Genomic DNA, 27,592 nt, shown 5'->3' with positions numbered 1-27,592 from the left:
GAAGGCTTGTCTAGCCATTTCCGTTTCCTAGTTTTAGATCATTTCCGAAGCATTGATGTAACCGTTTCCACTCCATCTATTGGGGTTGATGCTCCTCTCATGTTCCATGTTCCTAGTATTCCATGATGGCACAGTTTTGCATCACCCCAGTGAGATAGCTATGTTTTGTTTCTATTTTATTTTCCATTCCATGATGAGATATGCCATGAACATTATTGTATCACTCTGGTCTCATAGGCCCATTGGGTCTTTAGTAGACGCTTAATATTTCTTTCTTTTTTTCTTTCTCTACATGCTTGTGGATAATGCATCGGCACACGTATGCACACCTTGTTGCCTACTCCAGCATAGGTAGAAGAAAACCGAAAATCACGAAGAAAATGAAGAGCAGAATGCAGTATTCTTGCCATTAATATTCATTCAAACCATCTCTTCAGGTCACTTGATGCCTTCACATTTGTCAACTTATTGTTTCCCTTTGCACCTCCAGAAGAGAGATCTGAGAAATATTTGTTTCGATACTCGGCAACGAGCTTGTCCAGTTTGTCTTCAATCTCAGGCTTTGAACCTTTTTTCCTGTGTGTGGTCTTTGGTGCCTTCCGTTGGTTATTGGCACTAAAATCTTCCTTATGCATGTTGTCAAGAGAGGGTGTTCCATTGGTATTCTGCAATCAATAATATGCAGAGTAACTCGTTCATTGTACATAAAGTTCAAGATTAGAAGTGCACGTGCATGTGCATGTGCATGTGCATGTGAATGGGCGCGCGCACACACAAACACCAGCGGACACTTGCCCGAGTGGCTCAGCTCATCATGACCCACCCTATCCAAGAGGTCAATGTGAATGGGCACGCGTGCGCGCGCACACCATTTCAATCACCCAAGGGTTCAAAAAAAGCAACGGGAGGCACTCACCTGATTGGAGTTATCTCCTCTTATCGTCGACCTTGGTTTTTTCTTCTCTCCTCGAAAGGGGTTCTTCATACTCTCGGCACTTTCCAGGTGTGTTTTTAGTTTCTTGGAGCTTGGCCTTTTCAGCGGGAGACCCTTCTTGGTGGGGTCTCTAACGGCATCATTCCCATTAGTGTTGGCAAGCCTCTTCCTTTTCTTACCAGCAGCAAGATCGGCTTTCTCATGACCAGCAACACTCAGCTCCGACTTGTTTCTCCTATTCAGTTTTGCAAGTTTGTCCTCATTCGAAGGGCCAGCCTCTGCATCCAACGTCCTCTGCCCTGAAACCAGGCTTTCTTCATCACACCCTTTCTTGTTGCGCCTCACCTTGGAATTCTTCTCGTCTTTCTTTCTGGGCACCTTGATGCTGCCTTCATGACCACCACTCTTATTGACTGCCTCTAACTGTCGTTGCTGTCGCTTCTTCAGCGTCTGCAGATTCTCAATCGCAAATCCCACTATCGGACGCCTCTCGGAACCAAAAGTTTCTGAGAAGGTAACAACCACCAAGCATTAAGCAGAGGATTGAAAATCTGCAGAGTTCCCATGAAGAACACAAAAGTAGGGTGGCAGAAGAACTCAAACCAGGATTGTTATTCAGCACCCTTAGGGCCACAAGGGCATGCTGATGTTCAGAGAACTCCACAAAAGCCACCCCTCTAGACTTTTCACCCTTGGCTTCATCTCTCAAGATTTTCACCTGTATCCATTCAAGCAGTTACATGACATTAAGAAACACTGCTTCCTCTACCTTTCATACTTTTAGAGAAACTTAAGGAATTCATTAGAAAGCTACATGCAATCCCCTCTGTGAACCTGTTTAATGACTGCATGCTGCTTGGTTGCCCTCGATTTCACAGCATCAATGAAAAGCTTTCTTAGTTCTGCCTCATTCATTGATTTTGGCACATTATACACGGAAAGCCTCGTCCTTGAAACATGAAAATTCGGGCTCCTCAGTTTGGTAGCCTTAATCTGCTCCAACCTGTCCAAAGAAAGGTACACGCCATCCCGATCATACATAGTATTAGAGGATACAGCAGAAAAGTCCAAACACAGCATGTATGCAAAACACAATCAAATTGAGCTCCATGGATATGCACTTACTGTCTACGCTTCTGCATGTCTTCCTCAGAAACACCATTGGCAGCAGCAGTTCCTTCTATTTTACCCTCCTGTTTGTAGTTAGAAACAAGCCAGATCAGGTGAGCACCCTACACTTCTCGCTAAAAAGGGAGGAAGAAGCCATAGTAATAACTTCATCTAATCCAGTAATTGATAACTCTTAGAAAAGCAGGGTCTACATGAGGAAAAACATACCGGTCAATCAGACATAGGTAACCCTACTCACCACTATTTCTAAATTTTATAGCATACCTTTGTAAGATAAAGATTGCGGCGATCCACATTAGCATGTTCTAGTTTCTCCTTTGCTATCGATTCGGCTGATTGCTTTTCCAGAGCCTTGAGAACTTCCAACTGCCTTCCTCCAAACACAATACCGCCCACAAATTTCCCATCAGTAGTGGCACCCACAGCTGCCGCAAGAGCTGCTTCTGCAGCTTCCGCTTTCGAGAATTCCAAGAATGCAGATCCTTTTGGCCTCCTAAACAAAAAAACAGGTAAAGCTATGAAGCAGCAGCTATCTGCAAACGCAAGGTGGCACATACAAAGGCCACTAACTTATGTGGAGGTCTGACGTGGACCTACTTGGTTTTAGGATGGAGCACCAAGTATATTGATTTCACCTTCCCAAACGTTGAGAAGTGCTTCTTTATATCATCAACGTCTGCATCAAACGGTAAGTTCTTGATAAAAACAGTTTTCTTCAGGTCTCCTCTTGATTGAGCTTGCTTGTTTTGATCCTCCCCGTCCACCAGCTTCTTCTTAAGTTGAGGTTTGCTCTCTTCCTTGACAGATTCCAGTCTTCCCTTTGATGTATGAAGGTCACCATCAGTTTGCTTTGGATCATTACTTTCAGGTTCTTCATCCAAGGAAGCAGAAACCACCTTGTTGAGTACCTTCTTGGCCATGTCAAGCTCCTCAAAAATAGCAGGCTCCTCATCATCACCTTCCTTTTCTAGACCCTCCTCCATGCAGCCCCTTTCCTCAATATAATCATCTTCCTCCCCTTCACTTGCTGTTTCCTCACCTTCTATGTCAGATGGCAATGTTTTTGAATCATCTTCTGCAGCTCAAGATACACAAAGATGTTCTCAACAAAAACAACCTATCAAGGACTGAACAAAATCACAACTGCAATTAAGCTTTAACACAAACCCGGTTCTATTCCCCCGTCTGTAGTTGGCTCATAAACATTCCTTTCTACAGCCCAATCTACTGCTACTGGCCTTTTCTCCACTGTTTTACCGTTTGCAACACGAATTGCCTACATTTTAAAATTAAGATGTCAGTGCTCCAATCAACCAAGTACATTAGATACAGAGAATCTTCGGCAAAGCTGGTCTAAAGCGCTACCTTTTCTGCATTAGCCTTGCTTGTGAAGCTGGCAAATGCAAACCCTTTTGCTCTGTGAACAGGAAAAACCCAAGGCAACATGAGAGGTACAACCTCTTACAAGACAAATCACCTATGAAGTGAACAAAAGAGTTAGCAAGCTACTAGCTGCCAAGGATGTTGCTGAATCATGAAAATTTTTCCCCAAGGAATGGGCTAGGATGTTTATGCACACTCGGTAGGAGATGTTAAAGACCGTGACCTTGGTTTTGCCAAGGTTGACCATGAGGGATGTCTCTCCTTTGCAATGCATCTAGAGGTCTCTGTAACCTCTCTGCAGAATCGGAAATCAGGACTGTATCATATGCATATAGCAAGATGGGCACCACCGTCTGAGCCAACCGTGAGCCTATCCCTCCAACAAATCTGTTCACAAATGACGTGATCTCCTCGTGTTCCCCGGACTCTGCCAATCATGGTCTCATATAAAGCCATCACTCCCCATACTACATCCGATGGAAACAGAAGCTCTTGTAGGTGGTCAAGAAGTCAGGATCTAGGGACCGAGTCAAAGGCCTTCCGAAAATGCACAAAACAGCAATATACATGTTGCTTCCACGCCTCCTCAATGGTGACTCAGAGAGTAAAGATGTGATCCAAAGTAGAGTAGTTTCTCCTTGAGCCTTCCTGGCCTGTGGCTCTCTGTCCCTCTGTCTCTCTGCCAAAAGACTTACCTCATCCTCCAAAACTGTGCCATAAATCTTGGCCTGTGTATGGTCTATCATAATGGTCCTAGTAGTCATTGAGATCGGCGGGGTCTCCTACTTATGGTGGGGATGATGGTATGGGTGGTCCAAGAAGCGGGAAAGCCTTCACATAAGGCCCTATTGAAGAGTTTTGCAAGACGAGAGAGAGAGAGAGAGAGAGAGAGAGGGAGGGGGGGGGGGGGGGGGGGGTTGCGGCGGGCTAGCAGAGTCAGGGCCCACCCTCCACTATGAGGAGACAACTGATGGCCAAGCTCGCAGGCTCACACACTGCAAGATACAGTATATCCACACCCCCCGGCTCTCCCATAGAGGCATTGTCTCTTGGAGATGGGAGATCATCAGCAGCAAAGTGGCAAGGCACATTTGTTGGGCACCATGCAACAAGACCATCGAAGGCACCCTCACACCCCCAACGAAGTCCATCCATGCCATAATGACAAATATCATTCATACCCTCCAAGCTCCACAGCCAACGGGAGAAGTTACAACAGGGAGGTTTGGACCGCATGCGGAAACATCGAGAGCCCTTCCTATGCATTTGGCAGCAAGGTCCCTTCCTCTCGAATAGTGCAAGAGACCCCACTTGGCAGTATGGGCCAGTTTGGCTCCTCTCTACACCCCACCCCACCCCACCCCTCCTTGTTTGGTACTATAGGCCACCGGTTTGGCTTTCCCCCCCTTGTATCAGGTAGTTTCCCTGCGAGAGTTGCCAGCCATGGAGGGGACTATCCTCCCTTGGGTTTTGTTCTCTTTTAGAGGTTCTATGTCTGTATTTCAGCCTACTTGTTGGTTTTTCATAGCTAATATAAGGATCTTTTTTCCGGAAAAAAAAAGAATGTCTGGGTGAAGGTGATGAGATTGTGCCAGTAGAGGAGATCCCTAACCTCGAGGACATGACTAGGTTATTAAGAATTTAAGAACATGCTAAGCCTAGTGCTAATCACATATTAACCATATGCTTAAGGAGGCTCCTGATAATCAAGAGACTCCATAATGCTAATTGCACACTAATGAGAGCTCAACAAGATAGGCACACTCAACACCTTGTCTTTGTAATATGTTATGAACCATACAATGAAAGGCTTCTAATATAGATAGCCTCTAGCCCAATCTCCTTTACACATCATCATGCCATGTGGCAATCCCTTTTCCACTCTTTTATGTGGCTCTCCCCATTCACACATTATCTTATGTGGCCTTCTTATCTTTCCACAACTCTCAAGATAATATCTTGCACCTCTAGGGTTCATTCACACACTCAACCAAACAAACCGAGCTTTATTTTACATTGCACATTTCAACACCCCTCAATGTAAAATTAGGTGTGTGAACTAACCATCTCTTCAACCAATTTGACCAACTCACCTCTCAACCTCAACAATTTTGCATTGCCAATCTCAACACTCCCCCTCAATGCAAATTCGAGTGTTCAACAAGTGTGCGTGCGAGTGTCTAGCCAACCTAGACACTTCAAGCCCGTTTCGAGCACCATTTTTCTCGGATGGAGCCACCCAAGTGCTTTTTAGACACCCATGTGCCTGGGAGGATCATCTGGTGCAGTAAAAGAGTGTGTAAAGCATACTGTGGAACATGAAAGCAACATAGAAGGTTCAAATAGAGTCTTCACAACCAATGTTGTCTATAAAGAGGTATTGCAAATGGCATGCAGAAGAATGTAAATGTAATCTATGCCCAAAAGGCGGGAACGCGCTATTGATACAATAGCCTACAAACGCCAGAGACTACATATATAGATATCTCTGTAGTATCAATTAAGTATGCATTTGAAAGGAGAATGTTTGGAAAGATGTGACATGTGTAATCTATGTTGTCTGTCAATAAGTGTGCATGCTTTGAAGTTGATTGATGTTTCTTTTAGAATGACAATTATTTTTTTGTGATACGAAGACATATTAAAGTTAAAAAGAGGATGGAAGGAAAAATTCCTTCAATTTGTCTCTCACATTGACGCAACCCTTGCTGGTACTATTGAATTGATGTGTACAAATCTACTTACATTGAGATAAAGCCACCATATAGATCCACAAGAACCAACCCATGAAGTGTGACGCCCATGTGTGCACAACTCAACGCCCACCACATTACAAACCGTTTCAAGCACCCACGGGCTCGAGCAAGGGACCCTCATAATCTGGGTGAGAAAATACACTCCTTTTTATGCATCAAGGCAAGGGCAGGATACCCATCCAATGTGGTCAAAATCCACGGCTTTCGTGAACCCAATATCCGCCCGATTTTTCAGGACCAAGGAGGGATTTTCGAAAAAAAGTTTCAAAACCTTCCCAAAAAACTGCATGTTAGTACAATGCTTTAAAATATGTGAATGGGTACAATGCTTTGAACAAGCGTGTGAGTATGTTCTTTATGGATCCGGGTTAATTTTCAATGGGTTAAATTAAGTGTTGAACTTAAGGTTTGAAGCTATTTATAATAAATTCTAAAGTGTTGCAGGTCTACGCTAGCAACGCTTTTCACTACACCATGTCGTTTTCTTCTTGCAACATGTCGACCTGCCTTGCTGGCATCTTCACTACTTCTGCAAAGCAAGCTGGGACCCACAGTTGTCTTCCCTACATACACTCCAATTTCCACAAAGTTGCATCATCTTCTTTAGCACTTCCATTGTACAGCCTTCTTCCTTTGTTGCATGTTTCATGGCGATCATACCTCCTGCCTGCATATTCACAAGCTCTTCCGCAACTTCACTCACCAACCCTTGCAGCCGTGCTTAAATCTTCACCATTACCACTTCTTCACACTGAAACTTCTTTCTCAATAGCGACCTTGTGCTACTGCTACAACATGGCTTTTTGCAATGCTTCAACCATATTGACTTGGGTTCTCTTTACTCTGCCAAGTGATACCGGCTCTTCTCTAGGCGACATTTCATGCTGTTGTAATTGCCACCTGCCTCACTTCTCTGGGCGTGGCCGAGAGGTGTGCTGGCATCTCAAGTTGTCGATGCTGTTGTTAGTGTGGGATGTGCTAGTTGTGAGATGCGTTCATTGTGTACTGGAGATTGATTATGCCACCGATCTCCACACTCCATGCTACGCATATCACCTCTTATCATTTTGGCTGCCCACACGTCTAGCTAAGAGCTCGATGACCAGTTTTCTGCTTTGGTCACCTTCATCTCTTACAACTCCCTCCAAGGGTCTATATTTCCAAGCTTTGATTGCTCCCATAAAAGAAATGGCAAAATCCCTGTAGTCACTCATATGCATGTTTTGGACGTCTGGCTTATGTGCATGTACCAGCACAGCAAAGACATAAACTTGAAGCAAAGGCATTGAAAAGTATTTTTGTGGAGTGTATAGCAATGACACAAGGAATACGTGCTGTATGTACCCTCCACCAGCAAGATAATTGTGTTTAGAGATGTCATCTTTGATGAATATGCATCCCAACCTATGCTTTCATGTAGGCTACAGCCATCAATTGATGCCCCACATGTCTTTAATACATTGCTGCCATTATTTGGTACAAGTGCTGAACCTATTGAGCCTGCTTTGGCTCCAAATCAACCTCTTGTTGCTGCTGAGAATCAGCAAAATCAGCAGCCCAACATTCCCCCTATTGCTCCAGATCTACCACACTTTGATCAGGATGCCATGGGTGATGCATTGGTTGACCAGGACGCACCCATTCGTGACTCACAGAGAGTTCCCGGCTGGCTCATTGACACCTTGCGTGACAAGCTGCCTACACTTATGCCAGGTTGTACACACGCTACATCTCGACATGCACCTCATTTTGTTGACATAGCCCTTGTTGCTACCACATGTAATGAGGAGCCACTTTCTCATTTTGATGCATTGGATGATGCATTGGAGAATGATAATTGGGTTACAGCCATGCGTTCGGAGTTGGCCTCCATTGAAAAAAATGCTACATGGGAGTTATGTGACTTGCTGCCTGCACGCCAAGCGTGCTATCGGCACAAAGTGGGTGTATAAATTGAAATGCAAGCCTAATGGCTCGATTGATCGCTATAAGGCTCGTTTAGTCACCAAAGGGTATGCCCAACGAGAGGACATTGACTACAATGAGACTTTTGCGTCTACTTCACGTATGACTACCATACACACTATTGTTGCATTGGCTGCGCATAAAGGTTGGAATGTGCATCAATTGGATGTCAAAACTGCATTTCTGAATGGTGATTTGCAGGAAGAGGTTTTGTGTATCACAGCCTCCTATTCAAAAAGGTGCATCGCATAAAGTATGCAAATTGCGTAAAGCACTTTATGGCTCCTCGTGCTTGGTATCACAAGATTCATGCGTACTTGCTCTCTCATATTTTTCAAAATAGCCCTACTGAGAGTACCCTCTATTTGCAAACAAGGGAATGATTTCATAATCCTGAACCTTTATGTGAATAATTTGCTAGTGACTGGCCCTGATGAGGGGAAAATTTCTATGACATGCAGGGGATTGATCATCGTAAATACAGCCTTAGGCTACACTAAACTGCACTTAATGATACTTAAGAGATAGACAAAGTTGTCAATGCAATGGTTACAACTGAGATCTATGAATAGATCTATGCTGAATTGGAATTCAGTTGTTCCGCCAGTATGTGCCCATTCCTGATTGGAGGCAGGACACCTTCATGATCGTTCGAAGGTTTGCCTAAGCCTACTATCATTCACGGGGATCAAAGCATTTAGGGTATTCCACTTATTTCCCACCTTCAAGCCAGTAGAGCTATTGGGGGATCAAAGCATTTAGGGTATTCCACTTATTTCCCACCTTCAAGCCAGTAGAGCTATTAGAAAGGGAGCTACGTGTGCGATGATCTATGTCCGCCCACGACAGATAGCTACATCCACCACGACTCCATTCGAGCCCCAGATGACCGGCCTCCTCCAGCAGTTTCAGGACATCATATTGAGAGATGATCTTCCATCAAGTCCCCCACCCTATCGCCCTGAAGCCCATCATACAGATCTTCCATCAAGTACCTGGAGCTGAGCCACCCAATAAGTTTCCGTATTGTCTTTCCAAGGCGTTGGAAGCTTAGTTGGAGACGTAACTAGCACAATTGTTGAGGTCTGGTTTCATCAAGCCTTCATCCTCTCCATTTGCTCCACCGATTCCTTTTGTACACAAGAAAGATAAGACCGCATGTCTCTGTGTGGATTACCAAGCCTTGAACAAGTTGACAATCAAGAACAAGTTCCTTATGCCAAGAATACTATACATCCTTAAAAGGCTCAACGGTGCTCAGTACTTCACCAAGATCGACCTCAAAAGTGGCTATCATCAAGTCAGAATTTTTGAGACCAATATCCCAAAGACTGCCTTTCGAACAAAACAAGGGCATTATGAGTTTCTCGTCATGCCTTTTGGTTTAACCAATGCACCGGCGACATTCAACAAGATGACGTCATGAGTCTTCGCCGTACTCATCGGTATATGTCTTCATTTTTTTGGATGACATTCTTTTTTTTTTTGCCACTGCAGAACAGCACATGAAATATGTGCAGAAGGTCCTGCAGTTTTTGCGAGACCACGAACTCTACATAAATGCTAAGAAGAGCATATTTGCAATTCAAGAAGTCCAGTACCTCGGCTATGTGATTGGTTCCGACGGCATTCACCTTGACCCTAAGAAGATAAGGGTAATTCTCGATTGGGACGTTCCAAAGGCAGCCAAGGAGATACGTTCCTTGTGTGCTCATGCCAAGCATATATGTTACATTCCCGTAACGCCGCTACGGGCATTACCACAAGAGGGGACGGCCTCTGGCTCACCACCCAGCCATAGAGGAAGAATGAGGATTGCCCCTCATTCCCCAGGCTATATAGTGTGTGGCCTGCCGTCCACACTAGCCTGGCCGCCCATGACTCCGCATGGGCGTCCTCTCCCACTGAACCCCGGACATGGCCATCCGGTCTGCCGTCGGTCACAGGCATTACCCCCCCCCTTAAGAAGAGTTTTCGTCCTCGAAAACAAACTGGGGAAACCTTTTGGAAATTGCACTACGGCGTTCCCAGGTAGCTACCTCCTCATCCCTATCTGTCCATTTAACAAGTACCTTCTGGTACACTTTATGTCGGGTTTGTATGTCTCGATACCCAAGAATCCCTTTCCGGTTCATGTGGTATCTTTGGTGGAGTGATCAATTCCACCAAAATCTCGGAGAAACTGCATTCTCTAACCCGTGAACTGATTTCTTCAGTTTACTGACATGGAAGACAGGATGTACTTGAGAACTCTCCGGTAACTCAAGTTTGTAGGCTACGTCCCCAATCTTCTTAAGGACCTTGAAAGGACCGCAATATCTAGGAGAAAGTTTATCACACTTTTCCGTTATCATGGTTGCTGACTGCGCAGGAACCTTAAAAAATACAAAGTCACCTTCTGCAAAGGTCACTTGTCTGCGTCCTTTATCTGAAATGTTTTAGCGCGATTCTGTGCGCTACGAATGCTCTCGCGTGCAGCTTTGAGCATATTATTCATATCTTCAAGGGAATCCTTGACAGATTGAATCTTCTCCTTTTCTAGGCCTACAGCCATTGGAGATCTCGGCTGGAATCCATACATTAACATGAATGGTGTAAATCCAGGCTGAGTGTTTGTAGTTGTTATAGGCAAACTCCAGTAAGGGTAAGTACTCTTCCCAATTAGATTGCTTCTTACTAACATAAGAACGCAACATATCCTCTAGAATTTGGTTAACTCTTCAGTTTGACCATCAGACTCCGGATGATCTGCCGTACTCATACTCAGAGTAGTATCCAGCTTTTTGAAGACTTCCCTCCAAAAATGACTGTTGGTTTCTATCTCTATCCGACACTATATCTGCGGGCAGGCCATATAGCTTGTAGAGATGTTCAATAAAGAGTTTTGCCAACTCTGGCGTTTTTACATTTTTTCTCGTGGTAATAAACTTTGCCAGTTTAATTCACCTGTCCACTACCACCCACACCGAGTCATTCCTTCGACTCGTCTTGGGTAAACCGGTAATGAAATCCATGGAAATGTTTCCCATTTTCCTTGAGGAATTTCCAGTGGACGGAGTAGTCCTCCAACCTTAAGACGTTCATGTTTATTGACCTGGCACTTACTGCATTTCAGCACATAAGTCTGGACGTTCTTAAACAAACTAGGCCAATAAAACTGTCTTTTTACTAGTGCATAGGTCTTCTGAGTCCCAGGGTGACCCGCACTTGGACTATCAAAACTATACGTGCCGGCGAGGAAGGTGGGCGCGGCTGTGACAAAGTGCGTACGCGTACAGCACGCCAGACCTCTGTAAAGACAGGATCATGCTCACACAAGCCGATTTGGTATTTCAACCAAAAACTTAAGGCAAATTTCATGCCTTATTTTGCATCATGTCATTAGCACAGAAGCTAATGTACTGGAGAGCATTTTAGTAGCGTAAGTTCTTAGACTATACTACTAGATATTTGTAGACTACGCTACCATGTTGCATCACCAACTTGTTAAAACTTCTCCTTGGAAAGCTCTACGGCCAATCTAATCATGCATCACAAGGATTAGTTCCAAAGTTGAGAGATACTTTCTCTCTTAGAGTAACATCTTGGCACAAGCATATGCTCTAGAATTTTGTTGAGTTTCTAACTACCATCAATCTACGGATGGTTAAACTCCACTCCAACTCAGAGTAAATGTAAGTTTTGAGAATTTTCATTCAAATATAACAATCAAACTTTCTATCTCTTATGCCATACTATATATGCGAGTAGACCATATAGTATGTGGAGATGTTTGATAAAGATTCTTGCACCACTACGGGTGTCTGGAATTACATCCATTCACTTACAACTCTTTGTTGCTATTACCAGACACATCCCTTCAAGTATTGTCTGTACTCACACAACTATTCGAGTTTATGTGATATTTGAGGATATCCCTTTGGATGTCCACGGGCACGCCTACGGGCACACCAATGTACAATGTGGAGAGTGCAAACCTCACGCTGTTGCTGTGTTGCAAACCGCGTTCTCTTTGTGGGATCCTTGGCTTTGGTTGGCTGAAAAATGAACTCGCAGCCACAGAGAAGGCTTCCCGCAACCCCCCCGTTTCCCAAGCTGCCCAACACACACATTTAAGCGTGCGAGGAGGTTTCTTTCCGTGGGAACTTCCCCAACATTTTTTTTAAAAAAAATAAAATAAAATTTATTAAGGTTCAAAACCTTATCATCATCCCGGTGCTCTCGCGAGGCAGCTGCTGGCGCTTTTTTCTTTTTTTTTTTTCTTTTTTCTGCAGCTGTCTCGCTGGTGGTCGATGATGGCCGCCTGCAGTGCTGGTGGCTAGGCTGGTGGCTGGCCGGCGTGGGCTGGCCGCCGCCGCCGCCGCCGCCGCCTGGTTGGCTGGCTGGCCGCCGCCGCCGCCGCCGCCACCGCCGCCTGCTTGGCTGGCCGGCCGGCCTGGCTGGCTACGCAGCACAGGCGCCTTCTATACAGCCAGCACATTCAACAGCAACAGCTTCGCCTTGGAAAGGCAAGCCCATGTTGCTCCCGAGTGGCATCCTCCTCCTGCGACGGCCCTTTCTACACGACTGACGTGGGCTGAATGCTGCTCTTCGCCCCACGTCAAAGCAGGCTCAGCATAATTCCAGCAAGTCTTCGCCCCTTCAAGGCTCTTTCCCCACTCAGCCCCTTCAAGGCAGTCAGCGCAAGCATCCATGAGCTCTGCGCCCCTACGCAAGCGTCAACTAAGCTTTGCAGACATTCAAGCCTTTCGCAGCCCCTTCTTTCGCAGCCATTCACAGCAGGTTCGTGGGTAAAAACGTGGGGCTGTGGGGCTGCTCTTCGCCCCCCCCACTCAACGCACAGTGGCGACCTTATCGACAGACAATTCAATTTCGAAAGGAAAAAAAAACCAAACGAAATAGCTTACCTGGTGTGACGGTGAGAGAGAGAGAGAGAGAGTTCTTCCCCTCCATTCTTCCATGGCTGCCTCCCTCCACACCTTCCATTCGAGATAAGGATACGGAGACGAATGGTCGAAAACCATCGAGTGGGCTCCGGTCCCCCGGTCACGCGCGGGCTCTGACAATCCCATCGAACCACGCTCTGATACCAGTGTTACATTCCCGTAACGCCGCTACGGGCATTACCACAAGAGGGGACGGCCTCTGGCTCACTATATAGCCTGGGGAATGAGGGGCAATCCTCATTCTTCCTCTATGGCTGGGTGGTGAGCCAGAGGCCGTCCCCTCTTGTGGTAATGCCCGTAGCGGCGTTACGGGAATGTAACAATATAGCTCGCATATGGATCGGTTTTCTAGCCTTGCAACACCATTGACAGATTTGCTCAAGGGAGTGAAGACTAGAAGACAGAAAGTTTCAATCACAGGTAAGGCTTTGGAGGCTTTCTTTGCTCTGCAAAAGGCGGCTTCTAAAGCACCACTTCTTAAACACGAATCATGGGATGATCCCTTGAGGTGATCACCGATGCCAGTAATCTCGCCATAGGAGCAGTTTTGCAACAAGATGACAGACTAGTGGCGTATTGCAACAGAAAGTTGAATGATGGAGAAAAAAATTATTCTGTGTATGACAAAGAGTTGCTAGGGGTTATCACAACCTTGAAACAATGAAAACCTTTTCTTTTTATGGAAGGGAGTTTACTGTGAAGACAGACCACCAGGCCTTGAAGTCGTTACAAACTATGCCAAGTGCCCAGTGGAGCGATAGACAGCACTACTGGAGACAGTTGTTCCAATAGTTTAGCAGAATGATTGAGTATGTACCGGGAAAGAACAACCCCGTCGTCACAGACACTTTGAGTCACAACGGTAGTATTCAAACAGTACATGAGCCCATTATGTTGGAGATACAAGGAAAAGATTTAGCCAGTATGAAGACAGTATATACAGATTGTCCACAATTTGGAACTCCTTACAGTATGGCCGTTTATTCAGAACCGGGTCAGTATACCATTCAGGACGGTTGGCTCTTTTACAAGGGTTGACTATGCGTTCTCAGGGAGAAAAGACCAGCACTCCTCCATGATGCCCAGGATTCACTTGGTGGTGGTCATCGCGGGATCGACAGTACCTTGGAAAAGTTAGAAAGATCATTTTACTGGCCTAAGATGCACATGGATGTGTACAACTATGTTTCGCAATGTTCCATATGTCAAAAAGAGAAAGTACCTCATACCGAACAGGCAGGGTTGCTTCAGCCATTGCCCGTTCTTGAAGATACGTTTCACGACATTTTGATGGATTTTGTTGGACCCCTTCTCGCATCTACTAGATCTCGGAATACTCAGTGTATGACGATAGTTGACAGATTCAGTAAATTTTGTATGCTTATACCATGCAAGCATATGGCCACAGCAGAAGATATAGCCCGGCTTTTTCTCCGACATTGGTATCTAGTTTGTGGTTTGCCACGGACCATTACTTCAGATCGAGACCCAAAGTTTACATCTCACTTCTGATGAGCTCTGTTCGACAACTTTGGTAACAAATTACAATTGTCCAATGCATTCCATCCCCAGACTGATGGCCAAACCGAGATTTACAATCACTTGGCTTTCGATGTGCTTAAAGCGTACTACCATAATCAGCAGTCGAAGTGGGAGCTTCATCTCCCGTTGGTACAGGCGATTCTCAATGACACTTATTCATCCAGTGTTGGCCGAACTCCGTACAAGGCAGCCCTTGGTCGTAGATTTTCATCCCTTCTCACGAGGATGATCTCTCCTTCCTTGGAAGCCAACAAGACGACAGAAACTTTTTCAACCATCATTAAAGAGCGTCTTACCAAAGCTTAGAAGGCTTACACCAGACAAGCAAACAAATCACGGAGAGATGTCAATTTCAAAGAAATTGAATGGGTATATTTAAGGATCATGAAGCAGACTCAAGCAAGTGAGCAAGCGTTGTCCAAAGTTGTCATTCAGAAGTTTTAGTCCTTTTTCCATCCTCAAGTAGATGAGCGATGTCACCATGCAACTCAAATTGCCAGACAGTTGGATGATGCACGTCTTCCACGTCTCATGGTTAAAGCCTTATATTGGACCTTCATTGCAGAATGTTCCAGAAGAGCAGCAGCCAAAAATGGTCGATGAAGCAGAGGTGATAGAGCCTGAGCAGATCTTTCTACATCGCTGGAAGCATGGTTGTGGACGACCTCTTCGCCAATTTTATACAAATCCAAAGATTGAGGGACCCATGAAGCCGTTTGAGATGAAGAATTCTTCTTGGAGTATCCACAGTTATTAGGCGGACTATCTCGAAGCTATGAACCTACCGCCAAGCTAAGCAAGAGGGGATGTCATGTGCACCCATGCAATGTGGTACAAGGTGACAAACTGGCTCATCAACAGTGCAAGAATCATGTATAGAAGTAGTACCTTTTAGGATATTTTTGTCATATGCCATGACCCCTTTGTGAGCCCCAGTCTGGGACATGTCAGGCACGAGCTACGTAGGTTAGTCTCCCAACCTTAGAGGTCAGTGTTAGGTCAGTCCTCTTAACCCACTGTGGAGAATTCACCAAGTGTTCATCATACAGGTACATGTAGATGTCAACCATGGCCATATGATGCATGATTAAGCATGTAGGCTCATTGCATGTAGAAGGGGCCAGCCCCAAGGCCAACCCCAAGGCAGCCCCAAAAGGTGGGCTAGCCTTGCAAGGGGTAGCCAAACCCCTAGCCATGCACAATGGCCAGATGATCGACAACCTTTCTTGAGGGCTATTATGCAGTCAGCCAGGTCATTTTGGACTTGGGCCCCAGTCGGCCACGTCGGGCAACCAGCCAGCCAACCAAGCATTTAATGCCTTTTTTCACCGGTTGTGGACATTTGCTGCTGGCCGACAGGCTATAGGGGCAGCTGACTTGCATCCCTGAGCCATATAAATATGCAAGACATGTTCAGTCCCTAAATCAGCAGGAGATTATCAACAAAAAATCAAGCATGTATGCCTAGGCTCTTGCATATGCATACTCACAGCTATTCTTGTGCTTTCAGCCCAAGGCAAAGAAGCACAATCTCTTCACAAGTATTCAGCACACCTACCCTCAATCTCGGGCCGGTGTATTTCTCTCAAAGATAGCTTCATAGTCGCCTAAAGCTTATGCACAGTTCTGCCCAGCGTTTGGTCGCTTTGTCCTTGCGTTTGGCGGTCAGTTAGTCAGTTTGTCCGCTTCAGTCTTGTGGACACAGTTGAGCTTGTATACGGTTCTCCAGAAGAAGAAATAAAGCAAATACTCCTGCTTGCAGAGGGGGGGGGGGGGGGGGGGATTCAGGACCCCATCTGGTGTCGTCTCTACTACATCTCTTTCAGATTCATGTATGTTGTTTTAAAGGATTGCTAAAGACTCACTAAACTCAGGTTTAAAGAAAAGCTTCGTTGTTTCACACAGTCCTAGCTCGGCGCATGCTACGCAGTACACACCAGAACAGTTAATATTGACCTACAGGATTGTCTTGTCAACAAAAATTAGCACCAGCTTACTATTATCAGTGCTTAGGCTAATTTTGGCCTTCCATGGATGGGAAGAAAGGAAGAGAAGGGGGGGGGGGGGGGGGGGGGGAGCAGTACTTCAAGAAAATGACAAGCAGATTTGCATATTGTGATAATGATCGAAAGGACATGCACTTACTGGCCATCTGCTTTTCGAGGAACTTTAACCTCCCAAACAAAACCAATGGAAGAAAACAGCTCTTTTATCTTCTCTTCTGTAACCTTGAAAGGAAGGTTGCGAATGATGACCCTCCACTTCCTTGGTTTTGAGCCCTACATAATAAGTATCAGCATTATAAGGAAGAGGGTGAACCTTAGCCATGATACTCTTAAAAAATCAACAAAAATCATACCTCTCCACCTAGTTGGCGTGCCCAGACGATACCACCTCCCATAGTTTTCTGATGAAGCAAGGCAACTGCCTGAGAAGCTGCTTTAACAGATGTATATACCACTGCAGCAGCACCCATCTTGCAACCATCTTTTTCTAGTCCTGTAGTGTTTACAACAGTAATTTGTAATAACCAAATTTATAGATATCCTTTTTTAAAGTTCAGCAAAAAATGAGTTCTGCCTAAGTTCATGTGATGTATATACATAGGTAGGTAGGTAGATATATATGCATATATCTATGGTCTGTATGGTATGTAGATGCGTATGGTATGTAAGATACATACGCATGTCTGTATGTATGCATGTAGGTGTGTATGTATGTATGTATGTACATAATTGTGTATGATATGTATGTATGTATGTATATATCACATGTATGATATGGTATGGTATGATATGTACATATATATGCATGCGTGCATGTATTATGTATGTATGTATGTATGTACAAGTTCATACACTGATTAAAAAAGAATATAGTTAATGACGAGGCTTCATATGTCCATGAACACATGAAAATTATTTTCCTCCTGTAAGAAAACTTCTCCCTCGCATCACAAAAGCCTTTCGGTACTGTGTTGACTACTAACAATGGCAAAACATTTAAGCACTCTCCTTAGTTAATAGTGCCAAAAACTTCCACACTTTACAAAAAAAGGAGAATATGCAAGGATCCCATGAGATGCATGCATAATGCAACTCTCTACTTCAATACTGCAAGATACAACAAAAGGGTGGAGTCTTGGTCAGTATTTCAACCTCTGCCTTTCAGCTCCTGATGCGACAAAGATGACTGTACCAACTCAACTGACCCAACCTTCTTTGCACAGTCAATCACCTCTTCACGCATCTCAGGGCTCACCAGCCCGCCCAAAATTACTGTCCTTGCAACCCTGTACAAAATTTCACCTATCAAAATCGAAAGGTTGCAAATAAAGGACCAAGAAAAGGGATGGTATCAGTAACTCAAAGTTTCCATTCCACAAAAGTACCTTTGTTTTTCTGAGCTTTTTCCTTCTCCAGACACAACAGCTTTTTCCCTTTTCTTTTTGTCCTCCACCAAATCCGAAACATCTATTAACAGCTTTATGTTATTGTTATGATTCGTTATACAAAATTTCCTTTCTTTCAGCATGAAATATGCCACACTCTAAATGCTTTCCAATTATACAGCTGTTTGATTAGGGTGGCTTCAAAACAGTCTGTGTCATCTCCCTTGAGCAGCCTCCGAGTGCCGCCCTCCCGCTGGATGCCTTTGAGGCCGTCAGATTTGTCAGTGGACAAAGAGTGAGGAGGGGCCAACAACCCTTTCTAAATCCACACTTAGTTACACCATTCAAGTCAATCAAAACCAGGAATGCAAGTGTACCAACCACGTCTACGTTTTTTCTTCCTTTGAGCTTCCGCTGCAACTTCTTCTTTTTCACCATTTGTGTTGATGTCATTGGACTTTCGCTTTTTAGTTTTACTTGACGCAGATGGCACTTTTTGAGGAACCTCTTTGTCTAAATTTGTAGTGCCCGAACTTGCCGGTTCCCCCTTGACTATCTCGCCATCTGAAATACAGGTCAGCCTGCTCACTTCATGCACCCACAAGAAAAGATGTCCACGCATAACTAAATGCAGGCCCAAGGTTTCTATCACATCTGACCAGGCAGACCCTAGCCTCAAATGGTTTGTCAACACAGGTTCCAGTTCAAGCCCTAGCCTTTCCGGCAAAATGTCCACCTTAGTTTTCAACTAAATGCAAGCCCTGGTGCCCAGTGACTGAAAAAGATCCGTATGAGGAAAAAAATTGGCAAAAAGAGCATACTTGGTTGTTTTTTAGAGCGTCGTAGTTCAAAAGAAGGGCGGCGTTTTGCTAGTTTGACCATAATCTTCCGACCATGCAGATCAGTGCCATCCTTTGCTTCAACGGAGCGTATAGCATCCTCCAAAACAGCACTGCCCCAGGTTAAAATGTAAGACTATTATCAATCGTTGGAAAAGACGCACAATTGAAAATGACCACAATGTTATTCTACTTCCAAAGGGCACCTATCAAAGGAAAAATATCCCCTCACATGACAAGTAAAAGAAGCTTACAATTGAACAAAGCCAAAACCCCGGTGCTGCTCTGCACCTGCAAGGCATCCCAAGTTGGTCTTGATTACACTATATCAGCCCTAGTGTTAGCACTGAAAAACCAAGGGTTATGCTGAGTTTCTATATACAATGCAGTTTACTAATACCTAGTTTACAACGTTCACAAACAAATGTTGAATATGCCAACGGATTGACCATTGGAAGTCTTGATGGAAACATAAGGTTACACATCACCCCCCACACATCAGACAGGCAGGGGCTTAGACAAATACCCCCTCCGTATACAACAAGCAACCGTGCTGCCATCCTTTTCACAGGCAGGGACTCAAATTAGAAATCTTGCCTTTCTCCTTCACTGTGAAACTACGGCGAACCGGGCCAATTTCACTAAACACCTCTTGAAGCTGCATAATCAGACTAAGCTTTGTAAGCTTACTTCAACAAAACACATCATCATCTAAAACTATAAGAGAGTACAAGAACAGAAATCTTGATAGCTTAACCATGCATCCTTATCAAACAAAGTTTCATGGGGCCTGGAAATTAATAATCACTTGCAAAACATTTTAACTTTAAAAAAAAAAAATTTATTTTGTGTGTTTTTTTTTTTTTGGGGGGGGGGGGGGGGATCAGCTCACGAACAGTCTGATATAGAAACAACATTAGATGTTCCGGTCAAAAAGAGTGTGCGGGCATGTGTATCATGTGCAAGTGCATTGCGTGTTTCAATGTGCATGTATAAGTATGACATGAAGGTCACATTACCCTGAAAGGATGCTAAAACAAAAAACTAGAAAACTTGGGACTTCAAAGCCAAATATCAACAGAAATATCACAATATCATCTCACATGCACCTCCACTTCTGCACCAGGTGCATGTGACAATATCGTACCATAGTCGTACTTGAGGAAGACTTTCAGATAACCTATGCAAGCTGGACCCAATTTTGAAAGAGACCCAGAAAAATGTTAGGTGAGTAGGGTAGAGAGGATAGCGATAGTATGGACAGGCTTGGGCGGCCATCCAACAGCCCATTAGTAAACTAAACCAGGCTGACCACAAGGCTGCCTGTAAAAGGATCCCATTTTCACATTTTCTGTGCTGCGACTGTCAGGTGGCATGGTCCACACACAAAACATGCAGTCTTGTGCAGACGTGCACCTACTTTATGCAGCCGAGGCCGGCAGCAGTCTCAAGGCCCGCGAGGGTAGCTTCGTGGCGGTATGGGACGTCACGAGGTAGAGGCTGGTCGGTACGTCAACCTAGTTAGCTCAGCTCGTGGCTCGGTGGGGACAGCCAAGTCTGTAGGCTTGCCCACGGCTGTAGGTGAGTCAGGCCTGCACCCCCTTGTTGTTTATTCGTTTGTTTGCAGGATTCGGGTCTCGTACCAGGAACGATCACGAGGACATCCGGTGAGGATTTGACAGTGGTATCAGAGCATGCCTCGTGAACGAGCAAGTCAGTAGGTAGAGAAGATGAGGTCGAAGAAAGGTATATGTTCAAAAAGCTTTCCGTTTTTTTTTCTGTGCGTACTGCTGTTTTCAGATTCAGTATGTTGTTTTTTTCATCATAAGAACCCGTCATGATAGCGATTGTGGTCGGAAAGGGTTGTTTGCCTTGCAAAGAAGAGGAAAGATGGTTTTGAACTGTATAAACAATTCAGCAGAGAGAAAACAAGAAAAAAAAAAAAGAGCACGTTGCTTTTGGCGAGAGAGAGAGAGAGAGAGAGAAAGCACGAGAGGCGGTTGTGGCAGTGCTGGGCGAGGTTGGTGGGCAGGCGCTTAGCAGTCATGCCTATGCACGCGGCAAGGCTAGCAGCCGGCCAAGCGTTCGAAGGCGGCCTTGCTAGCAGGCGCCTAGGGCTATCTAGCCAGGCGGCCAGGCCTGCGAAGCCAGGCAGCAGGCGCCTTGGCCTACCCAGGCGACCAGACTGGCGAGCACCTGGGCGAGGCCTGTGCAGGCGGCCAAGCCTAGGCGTAGGCCAGCGCAGCCGCCTGGCCTACGCAACCAGGCGACCAGACTGGCGGGCGCTTGGGCTAGGCCTGTGCAGGCGGCCGAGCCTAGGCGTAGGCCAACGCAGACAGCCTTGGTCGCCCGAGCAAAGGTGGCGCCGGCAGGCTATCGTGGCGCCGGCAGGAAGGATGGCGAAAGCAACTGCTCGTGTGACGCCTGCAGGCAGCCGGCAACGTTAATCCAAGAGGGAAGAGAAAAAAGAAACAAGGAAAGCGCTCGCCGATTTGGGCCTGCTTTCGTTTTTTTAAGTTTAAATTATTATTTTTTTAAAGTTTAAAAGTCCCCTCCAAGGTTTAAAGGTGTTTATTTTTTGAAAGAAAGCAGAATATATATATGCATATATATATATATACATATACATATACATATATATATATACATATACATATACATATATACATATACATATACATATACATATATACATATACATATACATATACATATACATATACATATATATTATTTTCATTTATTTATTTTTTATTTAAACACAAAAGCAAAAGCTCAAGTAGCTTTTGGGGCAGGCTATATAAACCCCTTAAGTGGACTTCTTGCCACACATCTCTCAAGTTTTCAAGCTCTCAAGCTCTCAAGTTCCCTTGCACTTTTATTGTGCAAAGATCGAATTTTCTCTCCACTTGTCCTCTTCACAATGTCGACCCAAGAAAAGGAGTTGGAGCCCCTTGTCGAAGGCGAAGGCTTGCCGACTACGAAAGATATTGATGCCGATCTTTTTGACGATTATGTGTCAAAATCAGATTTCCAAGAGTTCAAAGTAGCTCTCGAAGCTTCTTCGTCGGAACGTCAGGCACAAATCGCAGCCCAGATGTAAGCTTTGCAAAACTCCATCGCTCTTTTGACCACTACCCTCTCTACTCTTTCGGGTATGGATACCTTGGCCTCTACTTTAGGCCCCAACATTACTCCGGAACCGTTCGGGGGCGAGCAAAAGCAGCACACCAAGGAGATCGTGGACACTTGGCTACATAAATGGCAAGTTCACTTTCAGTTTCATCCATATGATGATGGAAAAAAGATCCAGTTAGCAGCAGGTTTCCTCTCAAGCACAGCTTTGCTTTGGTGGAAGGAACTCAACCCTAAGCCAACAACTTGGGCACAATTCGAAGACGTCTTCAAGAAGGAATTCCTCAAAAAAGAGGATGATTATGATGTTGTTGCCCGATTTTCAGCTTTGACCATGACCTCGCTTTTGGGGTTCTTCGTAGCTGGTTTACCAGACTCATACCGTTTACACGTTAAAAATAACAAATGCAAAACATTGGACGAGGCCATTCATTCAACTCGTATCTATGATGATACAATGGTCTCTTCCAAGTCGAAACCCGTTACCGAGCAAGGGAACAAGCATAAAAGAAAGTTCTCCGCACCTATGGCTAACACGACTGAACTAAAGTCTTCGGACCAACCTTCCAAGAATTCAAGTTCGACACCAGCGAAAAAGAAACGACTCCTTAGGACTTTAAAGCTCAAGAAGGAAGGACGTTGTTTTATCTGCGAAGAAAAAGGACACATGCGTAACGAGTACCCAAAGCAAAAGGGTGCGAAGACCAACGCAGTTGTCTTTGACAGGTACGTCAATTACTGTACTTTCTCGCCCTAGTACTTGTTCTGATTGTCTGTTCAACTCTAAAGTATTTGGCTTGCATGATCTTCTCCGCGTTTATGGAGAAGTGAATGGCCATAAGATTCACATTCTTCTAGACCCTGGCAGCTCACACAACTTTATTAACTACAAACTTGTGCAGAAATTGAGTCTTGATACGACACCCAGCGATCATACCTATGAGGTACGCCTACCTACGGGAAGGCAAGTATGGGATCGAAAGGTGAAGATGCTTCCAATCCAGATTCAGGACTACAAAGATACTCTGGAATGCTATGTTATGCACCTAGAAAATGTAGACTTGTTATTAGGGATTGAATGGTTTAAGACTCTTCAAGTCCAGATAGATTAGTCTAGTCATATTTTTTCTTTTCAGCATAAGGACACCCAGTATAATATTTTAGGTGATTGTATACATCCCTCTCAGGGACCTCTTGTAAATACAATTGATTTTGGAAGTATAATGGATTCTTCTTTGTATACCGCTTTCCATTGTGTATTGATTCTACTTTCTTCATTTCTCATACCTTCCATGGATGTCGATGAATTAAGTGTGTTTGAAAGCAAAGAATTATAGAAGATACTTGATTCGTTTCAAGACGTATTTCCTAAGGAACTGCCATCGGGTTTACCACCTGAACGGGCAGTAGATCATCGTATTAACGCTCATCCTGTCAGTATTCCACCTTACAGGATGAGCCAAGCTGAGAAAGATGAGTTGGCTAAACAACTCGAAGATTATTTGAGGATGGGCCAAATCCGTCCAAGTAAATCACCTTGGGGTGCACCTGTGTTGCTTAGGAGAAAGAAGGACAACACCTGGAGAATGTGTATAGATTACAAGAGATTGAACAAGCTGACAATTAAGAACCGTTATCCTCTCCCTAGATCAGATGACCTGATTGACCGGTTAGCAGGAGCGAAATATTTCACGAAGATAGATTTACGTACTGACTATCACCAGATACGTATTCATGAAAGGCATGTCGAAAGAACCGCCTTTCGGACTAGGTATGGCCATTACGAGTTTCTCGTATTACCTTTTGGGTTAACCAATGCTCCAGCCACTTTCCAGCAAATGATGAACGATCTTTTTCGTGAACATTTGGGAAAATTTGTGGTGGTGTTCTTGGATGATATTTTGATATATAGTCGTACTCTTGAGGATCATGTTAGACACCGAGTTCTTTATGACAGAAATCATTTACTTGGGACACAAGATCACTAGAGATGGATTGAGCATTGACTATGACCGAGTTCAAAAGGTTTTGGACTGGCCCATACCGCGAACAGTGAAACAACTTCGTTCTTTTCTCGGTTTTGTTGTTTTTCTTCGGAAATCTGTGCGGGAGTACTCTCAGCTCCCACAGGATCCATCTTTTGGACAGTTTCCGAACATGCAACAGGCTTTTGGTGCTAACTCTCAGAGTTCCTTCTTTGGACAGCCATCTATTCCTCAGCAGACTATGCATCCAGGTTATTTTGGTGGTGGCTCGGTGTTCCAATCTATGACTGGGGGTTATCCTCAGGGAGGCAGGGGTTTGCCAGGGCCTTTTGGAGCTAATTTTCAGCTTGGTATGCAGGGGAATATGTATGGTGGAATGCAGTCCGGTATGCAAGGAAACATGTTTGGGAGCATGCAACCTGGAATGCAAGCAAATATGTATGGTGGCATGCAGCCCGGTATGCAGCCTGGTATGTTTGGAAACATGGCTGGAATGTATGGCATGCCAAGTGTGGGAGTTGGTAGTGCTGACCCTATGATGGACATAAATGTTGGGGGCAGCAATCTTGCGAAGCCACTTCCATATGATAATCTAACGCCTATGGGAAAGGCGAAGGATTATAAGGAAGGGGGAGCTGCTGTGAAATTTGATACATTCAATGGAGCCAAAGATAAGTTAAAAGCACTTACCTTTTTACAGCAATTTGATGCTGCTTTTTTTGGGGGTAATTACACGGAGTCCTCTAAAGTGAGAAAAGCTGCGACTTTTCTCAAAGGCAATGCATTGCAGTGGTGGTCGTGGTGGTCTACTCTTCTTTTGCAGGGCATAGCACCAACTACTTGGGTGCAATTCAAATAGGTGTTCTCTTCCGTATGGCTCACATCTACTTTTGAGGTGGATGTTATGACTGCGTGGCACAAGTTGGATGCATCAAAGTGTGAAAATTTGGAAGATTATAACAAGAAGTTTTGGGAAGCTTTACTCCCAGTTACTTCTTACCATGCAGTGCCTTTGTCTGAGCAGGTAGAGAAGTATTGTTGTGGGCTGCCCAAGGAATTGCGTGACTATTGCATCAAGACTCGAGTAATGAACATGTCACAGATGATAGAGAATGCTATGACAGCTAATGCGTTACTCACTGGAGTCTCATCTGGATTTAAAGGCAGTAAGAACTCAAGCAAGAAAGCTGAAAAATCTGGGCATGCTTCGCGTGATGCAAAAGGGTCTACAAAGACGCGGTATAAGAAGTTGCCAATGCCCAAGAGAACTTCTGAGGAAAGACAGGCTTTGAGGGATGCTCGGAAATGTTTTTACTGTACAGAAGAGGGACATATGTCTTTTAATTGTCCCAAGAGAAAGTCCCAAAAGGACTCTGACAATAAAGGAGAGCCCAAGTCAAAGAAACCAAAACCTCCTGCAAGGTTAGTTCCTGATCTTGTTGGGGAACAGCCAGGTGGTGAAGAGACAGAGTTGTGCAGGGCATGGGGCAAAGTGAGAGATCAAAATGCCTTGATATTCTTTGATACAGGTGCTAGAGCCAACTTTATTTCACCGGATTTGGCTGGCCGATTGGGAACCGTGCAGAGGAGATGGGGGCATTATATGAGGCTAACATGGCTTGTCCAGGGTATGCAGAACCCGTCACTCCTATCATTGGGAAGCTTCGGCTTCATTTGCAGGGTTATGTGGACAGTGAAGAAATTTTCATCATGCCACTTGATGGATGTGATGTTTTGTTGGGTATGCCATGGTGCCACAGAGTACATGCGGTGGTGGATACATACAATAGGAAGATCACTTTGACTCATAGAGGGAAAGAACATGTTTTGGATATAAAACTTAAAGGGGAATCTGTTCCTATTGTATCAGCTTCAGCAATTTCATCAGTAATGAAAAAGCATCTTTCCGCGTACTTGATTTATGTAAAGGATGCACAAGATGATGAGTCTAAGTCTAATTTGTCTATGTTAGATAAGGACAGGACTGATTTCTTATGTGGGTTCCAAGATTGTTTTTCCGAGTCATTGCCAGGGGAACTTCCTCCGGAGAGGCCAGAAGATCATGCCATTGATCTAATTCCTGGTAGTACTCCACCAAATAGACCGCCGTACCGTGTTAGTGCAGCCCAACAAGAAGAAATTATGAGTCAAGTACATGAGTTGTTGAATAAAGGGTTGATACAGCCTAGCTCATCACCCTTTTGCTCATCTGTACTCTTAGTGCAAAAGAAGGATGGTTCTTGGCACAAGTGTATTGATTACAGGGCGCTGAACAAGAATACCATCAAGAATCGATTCCCCATACCGAGGATCGATGACATTTTGGACCGCTTACAGGGCTCCACAGTCTTTAGTCGTATTGACTTGAAAAGCGGGTGTCATCAGATACGTATTAGACCCGAGGATGTGCATAAGACAGCATTTCGGACCACGTTTGGGTTGTATGAGTTCTTGGTTATGCCCTTTGGTTTGACAAATGCACCTGCCACATTTAACAGAATGATGGACAGGATTTTCAGGCCTCATAGAGCGTTTGTGGGCACATTCTTTGATGATATGATTGTGCATTCACAAACTGAGGAAGAGCATAGAAGGCATTTGGCCATTGTGTTTGCAGAACTCAGGAACCATAGGCTGGTTATTAATGGCAAGAAGAGTGAGTTCTTTTTGCAAGAGATACATTTCTTGGAGCATATTGTGTCTAAGCATGGAGTCCGTATGGATCCAGCGAAGGTGGAAGCAATTCTTAATTGGCCAGATTTGAGGACCGTGCATGATGTACGCAGCTTTCTAGGATTGTGTTCCTATTACAAGCGATACATACGGTATTTTGTTGAAATTGCTTCGCCCCTTCATGCCTTAACAAAGAAGGCAACTCCGTTTAGATGGGCTGATCGGGAAATTACAGCCTTCAAAAAGCTTAAAGAAAAGCTTACTTCGGATCCAATATTGGTGTTACCGGACCTCCGAAAGGCTTTTGTTGTCCAGTGTGATGCATGTGGAAACTGTCAGAATACGCAACGGAGATGATAACCAGATCTGGGAAAACACGAGCAAAAAAACGCAGGCAAAAAAATAGCACAAGAGAGAGATAGATGTAGGCGTGTAACTCTGCTCTGATATACACAAGAAGATCCCGGTATGATACAAATGTGGACTGGGGGCTGGGGGCTGGGGGCCTATTTATATGCCCCCAGATAGGCAATCGGCCTGCTGAAGAGGCCTCCACGACTGTAGCATCAGTCGGCCAGCACTGAATGAAGCCCACAACTGAATATGCCCAGTCGGCCAGCAGCACAAGGGTCCACGACTACTGTTGGGTTAGTCGGCCAGCTACTCAGTGCTCCTGCCAACTCAGAACTGCCTCCCAAGCCACTGAAAAATGGGAAAAATAGGGGGGAAATGCGGAGAGTGGGAAAAAATGATAAAACACCTGATAAGGGCGGGCACACCCACAACAAAGGCCCTGGTGTATAAAACTGGACAGGAGATGACTTCTAACACCCCCTCTCAACTCCTGGCTGTGAAACCAACCACAGGGAGCTGGGGTGCCGCCTGCGCAAATCCTGAGAGAGTGACTTCGTG

General features: G+C 44.8%; 1 protein-coding gene across 1 annotated transcript in view; it reads right to left on the bottom strand.

Moving 5' to 3' along the window:
* Window positions 1–383: 383 nt before the first annotated feature.
* Window positions 384–27,592, bottom strand: part of LOC147612930 (RNA-binding (RRM/RBD/RNP motifs) family protein) — a 61,732-nt gene continuing 34,523 nt past the window's right edge. Inside the window, exons 2-18 of the mRNA XM_086782205.1 lie at window positions 19,485–19,545; window positions 19,142–19,178; window positions 18,870–19,000; window positions 18,430–18,612; window positions 18,049–18,130; window positions 17,816–17,949; window positions 17,017–17,156; window positions 16,803–16,936; window positions 3,431–3,482; window positions 3,233–3,341; window positions 2,663–3,140; window positions 2,330–2,558; window positions 2,060–2,127; window positions 1,769–1,937; window positions 1,538–1,652; window positions 917–1,440; window positions 384–665 (exon numbers count right to left, since the gene is read on the bottom strand). Coding sequence (XP_086638331.1) covers window positions 417–665; window positions 917–1,440; window positions 1,538–1,652; window positions 1,769–1,937; window positions 2,060–2,127; window positions 2,330–2,558; window positions 2,663–3,140; window positions 3,233–3,341; window positions 3,431–3,482; window positions 16,803–16,936; window positions 17,017–17,156; window positions 17,816–17,949; window positions 18,049–18,130; window positions 18,430–18,612; window positions 18,870–19,000; window positions 19,142–19,178; window positions 19,485–19,545 — 2,895 coding nt within the window. The 3' untranslated portion in view covers window positions 384–416. The remainder of the gene's footprint in view (window positions 666–916; window positions 1,441–1,537; window positions 1,653–1,768; window positions 1,938–2,059; window positions 2,128–2,329; window positions 2,559–2,662; window positions 3,141–3,232; window positions 3,342–3,430; window positions 3,483–16,802; window positions 16,937–17,016; window positions 17,157–17,815; window positions 17,950–18,048; window positions 18,131–18,429; window positions 18,613–18,869; window positions 19,001–19,141; window positions 19,179–19,484; window positions 19,546–27,592) is intronic.

This window comes from Cibotium barometz, chromosome 44 (genome assembly GCF_041138505.1).
Source record: "Cibotium barometz isolate CiBa-2024 chromosome 44, ASM4113850v1, whole genome shotgun sequence".
Taxonomy (NCBI): Eukaryota; Viridiplantae; Streptophyta; class Polypodiopsida; order Cyatheales; family Cibotiaceae; genus Cibotium; species Cibotium barometz.
Note: the sequence above shows the minus strand (reverse complement) of the source record. Positions and strands in the feature narration are given on the sequence as shown.